The sequence below is a fragment of the Acomys minous genome (genome assembly GCF_964271855.1).
Source record: "Acomys minous genome assembly, chromosome: 3".
Classification (NCBI taxonomy): Eukaryota; Metazoa; Chordata; class Mammalia; order Rodentia; family Muridae; genus Acomys; species Acomys minous.
The window spans coordinates 21745858-21758674 of NC_140485.1; the positions used below are offsets into that span (position 1 = coordinate 21745858).

The 12817-nt window shown below is 50.0% G+C and overlaps 1 protein-coding gene across 2 annotated transcripts; it reads right to left on the reverse strand.

Moving 5' to 3' along the window:
- Positions 1–1002: 1002 nt before the first annotated feature.
- TMEM127 (transmembrane protein 127) lies at positions 1003–12734 on the reverse strand. 2 transcript variants are annotated; one of them, XM_084777874.1, is made up of 4 exons: positions 12583–12734; positions 11873–12190; positions 4001–4165; positions 1003–3382 (listed from the first exon to the last, which is right to left on the reverse strand). In XM_084777874.1, exons 2-4 carry the CDS (start codon positions 12114–12116, stop codon positions 3075–3077), a joined length of 717 nt encoding a protein of 238 aa, XP_084634000.1. In that variant the 5' UTR covers positions 12117–12190; positions 12583–12734; the 3' UTR covers positions 1003–3074. The 2 variants fall into 2 exon arrangements, with proteins under 2 accessions (XP_084634000.1, XP_084634001.1); XM_084777875.1 differs by having other exon boundaries at positions 11873–12186; positions 12583–12728.
- Between the last annotated feature and the right edge of the window lie 83 nt (positions 12735–12817).

Here is a 12817-nt window from a genome sequence, read left to right on the forward strand (position 1 = left end):
TCCCTCCACTCCACCACATCTATAAAACTGGATCCCTTTGCTTTCAGCGCTCTCCCATGACTTCCCACCGTTTTGAGGAACATCAGATGGGCCTTTACCATTCCATTTCGTACCACATTCCTGGCCATCACTGCCATTCCCTTAAAGGGAATAGCCCCTCCCCCAAATTCTTTTTCACACCAACCCAGCTCCACCTGCTCCATCACCCCCCACACACCCTCAGGAAGCTGTTGATAATTTCTCTGGTTAGATCCAGCCTCCCATTTCCAGCATAGGACTTTCCGGAGGTGTCCAGGAGACTGCTCATTTCACTGTTTCTCGGTGGGTGAGTCTGTCTTTGGAGCTAAGGAAATACAATCCTGGGAAACAGGGTCCTCTCACATCCTATTTCTTCCATGGGGCTCAGTGTTTTGTGCATAATCAGTTGGACTCTTCATAGAAATGTCTGAATGGACACGAAATGGGATGATCACCAGTTTCCAAGACAGACATGCATCTTGCTAGGAATGGGCAACTTCCGAAAGAGAGTCCTAATGTTTTCACTAAATACACACTGGGGCCCAGTGCACGGGTTGAGAATGAATAAACTGAGAGTGTGGGCAGCCATCAAGGTCTTCCCCATCAACTGCCTGGAAGAGCTGCTCTGCAGGCCCTGCCCCCAGAACCATCTGTACTCTTAGGCGTCTCCCAGTAAGCACCAACAGAGGTCTGAAACAGCTTTTCCGCAGCTAGTCAGGACACATGGAAAAAGGCAGCCCAAGGTTTATAGTTGAGATCTTGGGCAGAGCCACCTACTGTTTTTAGCTTTGGGAATTTCCTCTGAAAGGTGTCAGGAGTGGGAGGCTCCCAGAAATCAAAATGTCATGCATGTGCAGGCGCATGCCAAGTCCCTCCTAACTTTGCTCTGTTACAAGCATCATCAGTGAATGTCTCCTGCTTCTCTGAAAGGAAGAGAGCACACATCTGGAAAATTGTAACAAAAATAACAGGCAGCCACTGGCATTTGTGTTCTCATTTGTAGTTTCTGGTTTTTGTTTTGCCTTTTAATTTTTTTCCTAGAAAAGAAAAACACAACCAGGGAAGTTTATATGACAAAGTATCAGTGTCAGAATGGCAGGGGAGAGAAAAAGGCCAGAGGAGTGGGAAACTAGTAAAAAGTGGGTTCCAAGCCACAAGGAGCTGTCCACAGGGTCAAGTCCTCCTTCACTTTGGCATGCATATTTGGTGCCTGTTTTCTGGTCTGCTCCCTCAGGTGCCACGTTAGAGAGAGCTGGCCACACACTTCAGAAACCTGCCAAGGATAAGCTCAGGACTTCACAGAAAGGCAGACTTAACTTAGCTCCTTGATTTTGCACTCAGGCATCACCTGGCAGCCTTTCTTGCCTCAGAAGGGTCTATAAGAATGGGAGAGTCATACCAGGGCACGCTTTGGCATTACAGCAGGAACTCCAAGCAGATGGTTTCTTATGGGCACACTTGGTCTTCATCTGCATAGGCATCTGTCCATATAGTCACCACTCTTTTTGGCCAGAGAATGGGGAGGTGGCAGTCTTCTTGTGGTCACAGTGCAATGACTGCTGTCTTACAGGTGGGAGGGGACTGGGATTCACCCCCCTTTCAGCTAGCACTAGACTGTCACTCCAAAGACGCTCATGACTGATCAAGAGCAGCTTGCCTATCTGGATCCACGCTGCAGGCTTCTCAAGTCCCACCTACCTTATGCCCCAGGTCTCCAGGCAAAAAAGCCAAAAATTAAAATAAAACAAAACAAAACTGGACCCAAGGCGAACAGAAAAGCTAGCGTAACAGCCCAGTAGCACACCGCAAGACCAGCAAACATTCCAGAAGGGGTGAGGGGCATGCAGCAAGCTGTAGCCCCAAGCCACAGTCTAGGGCCACACTGACTCTGAAGGCTACAGCCAGGCCTGCACATCTGACAGGGTCCTGACACCAACCTGGTGGGCCTCTCGGTGGAGTACCTATGGAGAGTGGAGGGTCCTGCCCTGTTTAGCCCCTCCCTGTACTGAGGCCAGGTTACATCTCAGTGCCACAGTTCTGAGGAGCACCATGCTGGCCAGCCAGCCAGGCCATAGTTCTCAGCCCCCCGGGGGCCATGTGGCCCTAGCTCCACAGAAAGGCTCCAGGGAGCCACAGCTGCCTGGAAGAAGGAGCCAGGACAGAAAGCCTGCATTCTGTTGGAGAGACTGGGAGGGGTGACAGTAGGCTCAGAGGGAGCTATGGTCCAAAACACTGTGGAGCCGTAAGGATGGGCTACATTTCTGAACAACAACACCGTATCCCTGCTTTAGAAGGAGGGTATGGCTGCTATTGCTTGGTTTTGTTTTTCCTTTTAAAGCCACTCACATTAAAAGGTGAAGGGGCTGGGCCACTCAGTCAATTCACTGGGGTCCTCGATAGGATCAGTCTCTTGCTTGGTTCTGCTTCCCTGCCTGGTTCCAACCATGGGAAGCCAGGGCAGGGCAGGAGAGCACCTCTGCCCCCCAACAGCAATTCTTTCTCTCAAGAAAACCAGAACACACATGAGGAGTGGTCCCCAGACTAAAGTGCAGAGAATCCACAAAGTGGACGGCTGGGCCTGGGGCACTCTAAAAGGAATGGGGGGTCAGCCCAGAGATACATAAGTGGTACACACGCTGGGCCTGGCAAAGTGAACTTCCATGGCACAGTCCCCTTCCCCTTGTGCCCTGTTGGCACCTCTCTCAGGGACTGTCCACTACCAGCAGCAACCCAAGGAAGGTCCCAGTCCCAAAGACATGGCCCACGGAGAGAGGAAACGTATCTGACCATCCCTGGTTTGGAAGGAGCTAATGAGTAGGAAAGGAGCAGAGGGCGCTGGGAGGGGAAAGACTGCATTATATAAAATTAGAGCCCCAGCTCTACAGAGCAGGGACACGTGGACAACCCTAAAGCCACAGAGTGTCTTCTCAGGAAGGTTTGGTGAAGATGGTCAGGGTCCTACCGGTGAGACCTGCTGGGGGAAGTGGCTCCTCTGGGTGTGAGAGGAGCTGTGGCACTGGGGGGAGGGCTGCTGAGGAAGAGAGCCCCGGCTGGCATTAGGGTGTGTAGGCAGGGGGGGGCTGGAACTGGTTGATGACCTCATACTCTGCTGGGTAGGGGTCATTCTCCTCCATCTCAGATAGTAGCTCCAGTGCTTGTTCTTCTTCCTCCGTCGGGTAGTGGCGCAGGAGGTTGGCTGCAGTAGCCAGGATTGAGGCTCCACCAGCTCCTGCAACCAGGTAGAAGCTAACAGCAAAGGTGACGTAGACTTGGGAGCCGTGGTACTTCTTATGCTGTTGCTGCTGGGCCAGGATGAGCTCAGAAGCCCAGTAGGAAAAGCCAATGACAGTAGCACACTGTAGAACTGGAAGAGAAGAACAGCACAGAAGGGGAGGGTCAGCATTTAGAATGCTTAAGGAGCCAATCACAGCCTCTCACCCAGGTCTCAGAGGACTTGCCTGGCCCAAGGCCCTAAGAACTTTCTTCGTTATGAGACTCTTGGCTTGGGACTTTGGACAATTATCTGACCCATTCTAATAAACAGGATCTATCTTAAGAATTAGTCTTTAAGCCGGGCGCCGAGGCACATGCCTGTAATCCCAGCACTCAGGGAGGCAGAGGCAGGTGGATTGCTGTGAGTTTGAGAAACACTGTCTTGAAAAACAAAACAAAAAGAAAAAATGAGAACCACATGGCTCTCTAAAAATGGCAAAGTTCATGGAGATTCAGGGCCTGGTGTAAGCATAGTGTTGAGATTATAGGCATGTGCCACCACACCAGCCTGAGCCATGAGATTCTTACTGAGTTCTAACATTCCCTCTAATGCTGGGCAAATTATTCACAAATGACGGATGCCAACACTAAGGGACCCCATGCCCTGAAAGGCTGCAGCTTATCACACAAGCCTTCCATGGAGAAACAGTCCCACATACCACCATGCCCAGGGCAGGTCCTCTCCCACCGGAGTATGGCCTGGGCTTACCAGTGAGGATGTGAGCGAAGGCATAACGACGAGTAATCTTCAGAGCTGGATGCTTGGGCCCAAAGACATCCAAAAGGAATGCAGAGAGACTGCACAGGATGCCCAGGAAGCAGAAGGCAGCGATGACCCTCAGAAGCAGCACCGTCTGGGGGTTCATGCAGAAATCTGTGCACAGAGAATGGAAGCTTTGTGCTCAAGAAACACCAAGGCAAGCAGTGCACTTGGGAGGTTCTTGGTCCACTCTCCCAGTCTCTGGGAGACAGAAGCCCTGGAGGGCACTGTGTGAGCTCCTGCCACCAGCTGCTCTGGAGAGGCAAGGGACTTCCATGCCACAACAGGAGTCACCTGCACACCTCAAGTCCTTTTTCCAACAAGACTAGCCTAGGGTGACTGTTCCATTGCACTTGCCATGGTCTTCTGTTTTTATTAATTTTTTTTCTTTTTTAAGATTTATTTATTTATTATGTATACAGTGTTCTTCCTGCATGTACACCTGCAGGCCAGAAAAGGGCACCAGATCTTATTATAGATGGTCGTAAGCCTCCATGTGGTTGCTGGGAATTAAACTCAGGACCTTTGGAAGAGCAGCCAGTGCTCTTAACCTCGGAGCCATCTCTCCAGCCCCTTTATTTCTTTTTGAGACAGGATTTCATGTATCTCAGGCTGACTTCAAACTTGCTGAGAAGGGATGACCTTGAACTTGTGACCTTCTTGCCTCTACCTCTGAAGGGCTAGAATTATAGGCATATACCACCACACATAATTTTATGGCACAAGCCTAGGGCTTTCTATATGCTAGTCACTTTACAAACTCAGTGCCTACCCCTCCCTCCTCCCCTCCCTCCCTTTCGCTTGTGAGACAATCTTGCTGTGTAGCCCAGGCTGGCTTCAAACTTGTGATCCTCCTGTCTCGGCCCTCCGAGGACTGGAATTACAGATGTGTGCCACTAGACCTAGCTTCAAACCATTTTTTCAGATCTTGACAATTAATTAAGCTGGCACAGTAAGCTATTTTGCTAGAGGTTACTTTGGGCCAACAGAGAAAGACCATTGATTTCTGAACTGAAACAGCCAGAGAAACCAAGGCCAGAGGTCAATAAATGCTTATTTTCCACTTATTCACTCATTCCTTTCTTTTTCACTCCAAAACAGACATTGAACTTGGAGACACTGAGCTAAGTGAAGTAAGTTAAGGCAAAGACAGAAGGACAAGTAGTATATGATTATGTTCACATGATGCCAAGAAGTCAGGACACTGACACCAAGAATGAGATGGTGGCTGCCAGGAGCTGAAGAAATGGAGGAGTCATGGAAAGGTTCTGGGAATGGACAATGGTGAAGACTCACAATGCCGCTGAGCTGGCCAGTGGTTAACTCTTGTAGTCCCAGCACTTGGGAGGTATTGCCAGGATGTTCAAGAGTTCAAGGCCAGTTTCCGCTACTTAGCAAATCTACAGGCAGCCTGGCTTCATGACTCCCTGTCTCAATCACCAAGCCCAGAACCAACCCCAAACTCAAGAAGACTAGGGTGAAGACACTGATAGCTGAAACACAAGCCAGCGATGGAAAAGCTAAGAAGTATACCACAAGGCCCTAGAAGGTTCAGAAACTACAGCATGTATGTACTACCAAAATAGGGGAGTAAACCAAGGAAAAGGAAGTGCTAAAACAGGAGAGGCAACATTCAGGAGTCCCCAGGGTGACAATCATGCACCCAAACAGAGCAATTTGTATTTCAACACCCTTTAAAATTTTCAATTAAACAATATTGTCAATCTCCTTTGATAGCTATGCTGTGATGGCTTCCAAACCATAGAACAGAATAAAGACTGATCCAAATAGGAACCAAAGGCAGAGTGTACAGGCCCACACCTTTAATCCCAGCACTTGGAGGCAGATCTGTGTTAGAAGCTAGCCTGGTCTACATAGTGAGTCCCAGGCCAGCCAGGGGTATGTATCAAGACCCTGCTAGCTAAATAAATAATAAAGTCTCCATTTCCTCTCCCTTCTCTTACTCAGGCATTGCCAAGTGCTTTTGTTTGAGCTGGTCAAATTCACAGGCTACAGGCTCCTTTCTTGAGCACTGATGTCAAATTCAGAATCTGAAAGTAATAATCTTCAATTTCTAGCACACATGCCCATCACCAAAGTGTTGCTGCAATCATGTACCAGGCTCCTAGAAGGTCTGGGACCATAGAAACTCCCCATACAAGTAGTCCAAATCTCCAGTCCCAAAAAACACCAGTACCAGACACCAGAGGAAGGTAGGAAAAACCCAGAAGCTAAGTGGTAGACCCACTGCCAACAAAAAGGATTCATTCCAGCAGATGCTGGCCTTCATGGATCTTGGGCAGTGGGAGATGCCAAGCATTTTGTGACTGACATGTGTACCAGCCTCGGACTCAGGATTCTACAGGTAGATGCTAGCTGGGCCCCGACAAGACCCAGATGCCTTCATCTGGCTGCCTTCAGAGCTATCTGTCATGATATTAACTGTTGAGCATCTCTTTGGGACCAAGTGTCCAGCTTGGGTGATTACCTATTGCCATGGAGCTTGCTCATGCATGAGTTCTGCCAGAAGCCAGCATTAGGCCTCAGTGCATCCAGCACTGCCTACTTCAGACAGCATTCTGAAGGGGCTCAGGAAGAAAAACTAGGGGAAGCAAGGGCTGACTCCTGGCTCTGATTTGAGCATCACTGAAAACTGAACCAGTTCTTTTTGGGGTTAGCATGGCATGTGGGAGTGCTGGGGCAGGACTCAAGTGTTCCAGTGCCACCAAGAAGGCCTGCCAGAGACACACTGGGCCATCATAGGCCACTCTGCAGTAGTTCACCTGCATTCTCAGCGCAGCCAAGCACTCTGTGTGAAGACACAAGACGCTTCAAAGACACTGGGTTTTGATGATGGTTGAACCCAGGATATTCTTTTATCCTTGAAAATATGTACCTAGGACTAGAGAGAGGGCTTAGAGGTTAAGAGCACTGGCTGCTCTTACAGAGAGACCCTAGATTAAATACCCAGCAACCACATGGTGGCTCACAACCATCTGTAATGAGATCTGGTGCCCTCTACTGCCATGTAGTTGTACATACAGAAACAACATTGTATATATAATAAATCAATCTTTAAAAAAGAAAATATGTACCTAATATATCCACACCTATGTGCTTTACAATTTTAAAACACTTTTATTTTAATAAATAAGATATGCACATGGTAAAACACCCTCCTCCCTCATCTGCCCTACCCTAGAGGCAAACATGGGGGAAGATATAGGAGCCTGTGTACACAGGTGGTCAAGCATTATCTTTGCTAAACCTGACTGCCACCCTGGAAGTCATCACATGGCTGAGATGGGGAGTCAGAGGCTTCAGAAGATTAAGTGACTTCTTTCAGGTCACACAGTGAGTGACTCCCAGACACTGCACTGTGCGGCTTGGAAACCGCTAAGCACCCACTGGCAGCTTTCGTTTTTTCCTTGATGGACATAATCCATCTCTAAGGAGGAGTATTGAAAAGAAGGGTCAGACGAGCTAGTATGAGCACTGTCCAAGACAGCAGCTGCTGAGCTCACGAAAAAGCAGCTTAAGGACTCAAACTCTATCAGCAGCAGCAACAACAAAAAGGCAAGAAAGGGTGGACCACTGAGTGATGAGCAGTGCCCGTTCAGGGACCTAGGACACTGAGTGATGAGCAGTGCCCGTTCAGGGACCTAGGACACTGAGTGATGAGCAGTGCCCGTTCAGGGACCTAGGACACTGAGTGATGAGCAGTGCTCGTTCAGGGACCTAGGGCAAAACAAGCTCTTACGGTGTTTGAAACTCTGCACGCCCAAGGGCAGCTGAGTACAATTCCAATCAGGGGTCAGGACAGAAAAACTCCACACCTGGCCAAATGCGAGGCTTACCACACACCACAGTCAATCTTCAGCAACTCACTAGATGGCTTCGTAATGGCTCAAATGAAAGCAGCAACACTCACCTCACCCACCACAGACAGGGTGGTGAAAGAGGGAAAGTAGTCATCTGTTCAGCCAGACTGTGTCACAGAGGAACAGCTTCTGACACCAAAGTCAAGCATGCTTTGTTTCAGCTCCTTCTCTACTCCAAAGCTATAGGGCTTAAGTGGCCCTCAACCTTCCTAATGCTGTACTCTTTTCTACAGTTCCTCATGTTGTGGTGACCCCTAACTGTAAAATTATTTTTGTTGCTACTTCATAACTATAATTTTCCTATTTTCTAGTGGTCTTAGGTGACCCTTATGAAAGAGTCATTTGACCCCCAAAGGGATCATGACCCACAACTTGAGAAACACTAGCTTAAGGGAAAAGCCAAATGTGAACTTCCCTTTGGGTGATGCTATCATTCACACAGAGGGGTGGGGCGGGGCAGGTGTTTTCTCATGAGGTAAGACCAGAAGACAGGTAGTTAGCCCTGATCAAGAGCATTTCCTGGGGCCAGAGATCTTAAAATCTCCAGCTTTCTTTCTTAAAATACCAGTATGGTAGCGAGGGCAAATAGCACTCCTTTCCCCAAGAGGCCTTCCAGAGACACAAAAGTCCCCAAAGGCTAGGTAGGTAGGTGAGAAAGGCCATGTGGGGCAGGAGCTTGACTTTACATTTGAGCCAGTGACTTGGTACACTACATTCCAGACACACAGCATATCCTAGCCTTCCCTCCAGTTGTGTTCTGACCTGTTTATTTTGGTAAACACTGCTTGACTGTCCCTTCTAGTCATCAGGGAAGAAGGCAGCTGCTATGTAATAAGATCCTAAGGAGCTGACTTTGACCAAGGTCATCGGTGAGTCACGGGGCTGGATGTTTTGAACGCTCCAGCTCTTCCGTGTCTACCTGTCAGTGGCTGACGCCCTCCTGGCCCATGTGTGCTGAAGGCTTCAAAGCCAAAGTGGTTTCAGACCAGCTCCCTGCTGTTCTTCCCTGCCTCCCCCTTCACAGGCGTTCCTGTGGGCTGGAGGAATCCCTACCGCCCCAGCCCCTCTGAGCACCGTCTCCCCAGCTTTGCATGCCTTCCCCGAAACTCTTGGCTTTCAGCCAAACTTGACGCGGACCACAGCAGGGTGCCGTAGTGACCAGATGGGTCACCTTACAAATTTCAAAGGTGCCAGCGAAGCTACCCGGGGAACTTTCTCCAAGGGCCTGGCGGTAGCAGCCATATCTGTCACCACCCATCAGGTACACAAGCCCTCCCTGGAAGACCCTTGGTCCTCCAGTGGCTGTTGTCAATCCTGAGACATTTGACATCTAATCCCCAACTTCCTCATTCTCCAGAACTGCTTCCGGAGGCTGGTGGTTGGGGGCTGCCTTTTGCTGGCTACACTAGAGAGGTAAAGGGCTTTCAGAGTCTCTGTTCTAGACACCAAAAGTCTGGGCTTAGTGAGAGGATTCAGAACAGAATCTGTTGAGCTGGCATTTGCTAAAGGCTTCATGGATCTGGTCACACTGCAAGGGTGGGTGGCTCTGCCTCAGGTTCACCAAGTCCAGCCTGAAACCTGAGAGGCAGTGTGGGGGCTAAACAGCACAGCTCTGGCTAGGCTTGTGATAAAAACCCAACCTAAGAGGCTTCAGCTTCCCAAGCTGCTTTCTTTGTGTGCCCCTTGTGGTGTATGTGCATTCCCTCACCCCTAATAAAAGCAAACAAACAAATAAAACCCAAAACAATAACAACAAACAAAATCCAATTAAAACAGTAAATAGTAAATTGAAGATAGCTCTAACAGAAAGGAAAACAAAACAAAACAAACTCAGAGGGCACTAAGGTGTGGACTTTTAAGTCACTACTTGGGTCCACTGTGTCTCTGAGTAGATTCCCTAAACTGGGACCTTTGTAAATAAGGATGAAATGGAGGCAAATGTGAAGTGTGCTCAGCACCATGCGTGGTGCACAGGCTTGCTTCGAGCCTTCTGGCCCACCTTACTATGTTACTGCAGAGACCTGGCAGGGGGTGTTTCCCTCCGTAAGCATCCTTATTTGCCCAGCCCAGCTGTGTTCCTTCCTGGGACTGGACTAAAAACCAGCACCCCGCCCCCCCACAGGATACTACACGCCTGAAGTCCACCAGGCACCACAAAACACAGAAGAAGAGACGTGCCAAGGGAACAGATTCTTGCTTTCTGCAACGGCTCACAAGGCCCAACTGCCAATGTTCCTATTTATAGACAGGAGCCAAGTGATCCTGGCTTATAATGGCCAAGGAGATGGGCAGAGCAGGCAAACCACACAAAAGCTAAGAGCTCTAAACGTGAGGCAAACACAATGTAAAAGTTAAGACAACTTGCACTAGGAACTGAATTTTATTTTAACATGCCTTTGGCAGGGATGTACACCAAGGCAGGGTATCACGAGATCCTTCTTTACAACAGCTCAAGTGAAACAGGATATAAACTTAACTAAGGACCGTTTTATTCTGGCATCAATTGATGGGAGGCAGTGTCAGGAGGGCAAGCCTGGGGAGCTCGCTCACTTGTCTTCCTGGATCTCTGAAACAAGGATGTAAGACCAGCTTGCCTCCTCTCCATCATTTGAATGTTATGACCCTCCTACCCATGGATGACGTGCAAAGGAAAAGCAACTCCTGAAACAGAAACACCACAGCGTCAAATGAAAAAGGCCCGAATGAAGGCGAGTGCAGAGAAATGGAAAAGCATTCAGATCTCAACTATGTAGCTTCTGTGCCATCAGGTATATGCTAACAAAAAACTGCCTATCAGGAGGCCATCCAGTATATTCTTGGTCTTAGAGAGCCAAACTCTGGAAGAGGGTGAAAAATATCTCAAATTGGAAGCCTTCATACTGTTCTCTAGAAATCATCCTAAAGCTCTGAATGTGCAAATGTGCAGAGAAGCAAACTGTTAAGAGAACTCAACCAAGAAAGACAACACTAGGTGACTTAGTGACAACACTAAGGCTTTCCAACTTAGACCTACGACAGTGTTTTTATTTCAATACAGAGGGAGACACTGACATTTTCACCACACCCCAGGGCCTGAGCCCTTCATGAGACACCTTGCTCATATCTAAGAGGGATGTACCAGAACCAAAGAGAGGCAAAGAAGAAATGTGAGAACTTCTGATAATAGTTTAAAGGACCTGAGAGCAACTAGATGTGACCACCTGGGGACAACTGACCATTTTTAGGTTAAAGATCAGGAAGTTCAGTCCTGCTTTCACACCACACAGACTGTATCCTCAATCCTAGAAATGGAGAAGCTACGAGGCCCCTGAGTCAGGCCCTCCTCTAAGCTCTGGACTCCTATTTCACCCAATAAACAGAATAGTTGCTTTCTTCTGCCTGCTGGTCTGGGAAATCCACTGATGAATAAAGCAACCTCTCAGTCAGGCATACTTGTAAGGGCACGAAAAACCAAATTGCAGCTGTTGAGTGTGGCAATGGAACGGATATCCGACGGCCTGGGATGCCACACGTTCCTGCTACTGGAAGTCCAATTATCAGAGAACATCAAGATATCTTTTACAATTAATCACATTACAGCTCTGTTTTCTCCATCAGTTAGGCTGCCCCAAACAACTTTTCTGTATCTCACAGGTCTGTTTAATACCTAACACCTTTATTTCTTCTACCTGTAAAGTGTCTTTCCTAGGGCAGTAAACCTAAAATAGCAGCGGTTTGGTTTAGTATGGCGGTAAGGAATAGGTGCTTGGCTGAATAACATCAGAATTAATGAGGGGCTAGACCCCCAAACAGAGCCACCTGGTGGGGATGGGCACCAAGCAAGAATGGGAGCTGTTTCTTTTAACAAATGAATGCCTCTGGTTATCTATGCTTCAGCCAGACGCTTATCCGTTCTGCACCACCCCTCAAACCGGGAGAGCAGGAGCTCATCGGCCCTCACCTTTCAGCAGATCCGGGTGCACGTAGCCCAGCACGTCCGAGACCCCTAGCTCCTGGCGGGAACAGGTGCCTCCGTGGATGTGCAACCAAGCGGGCTCCGCGAGGGCAGTGCACAGCGCCGTGATGGACAGGGCTCCAGGCAGGGCCGAGGCCAGGCTCCGCTCCGGCTGCTTGGGCAGAGCGCTGCTTCCCGGGCTTCTCCGCCGGCGCCCTCCCGGCATCCCTGCGCCTCCAGGGGCGTACATGCCCGGGGCCGCCCGCTGTAGCTCTGCGGTCGCTGCTGGTGGCCGCCGACCTCAGCGGGGCGCGCAGAGCCTATCTGTCCCGGGTGGAGAGCAACGCAATGGGCGGCTGGACCGGAGCTGTCAGGGCCCGCACCAGGGACTGCGGGGTGGGACCCAGGGCTGAGCACAGACCAAAGGACTGCGGGAATTCGGGGGGCGGGGACCAAGGGCTCTGGATGAGGGGTGCTGGACTAGGGCTCGGAGAGGGCAGGCTACTAGGTGGGCTGTGGACATGCCAGGATGAACGGGCGCAGTACCAGGGGTCGGCTACTGGCGTAGGGGCCGGAGGAGACTTGGACCCGGGTTATTGGACAGAGAGGTCCTGAGGGGCGGAGGATGCGGCTGGGCCGCCGGGATCCGGAATCCGTACTTTGAGGTTGCGACCTAAGCCACAGTGACCCTCCCTACTCTAGTCCCTACTCCTCACCGGTCAGCAGGCCTCAGGGCTGGGATGACGCCGCTCCGCCCGGTCACAGGCTTCTAAGCTGCCCGGGCCAAGCGATCCCAGGCCCCAAACCCGCAACGCCCAGACCGACCCGGGCCGATGTACTTCCGGCTTCCTTCAACCCCACCCTATCCTGGCCTCCTCCTCCTCCGGCACATCGCCCTGCCCTCCGTGCGCGTCACTGTGTGCGCGCGCCTCCTGTTCTAGCGCAGGGCAT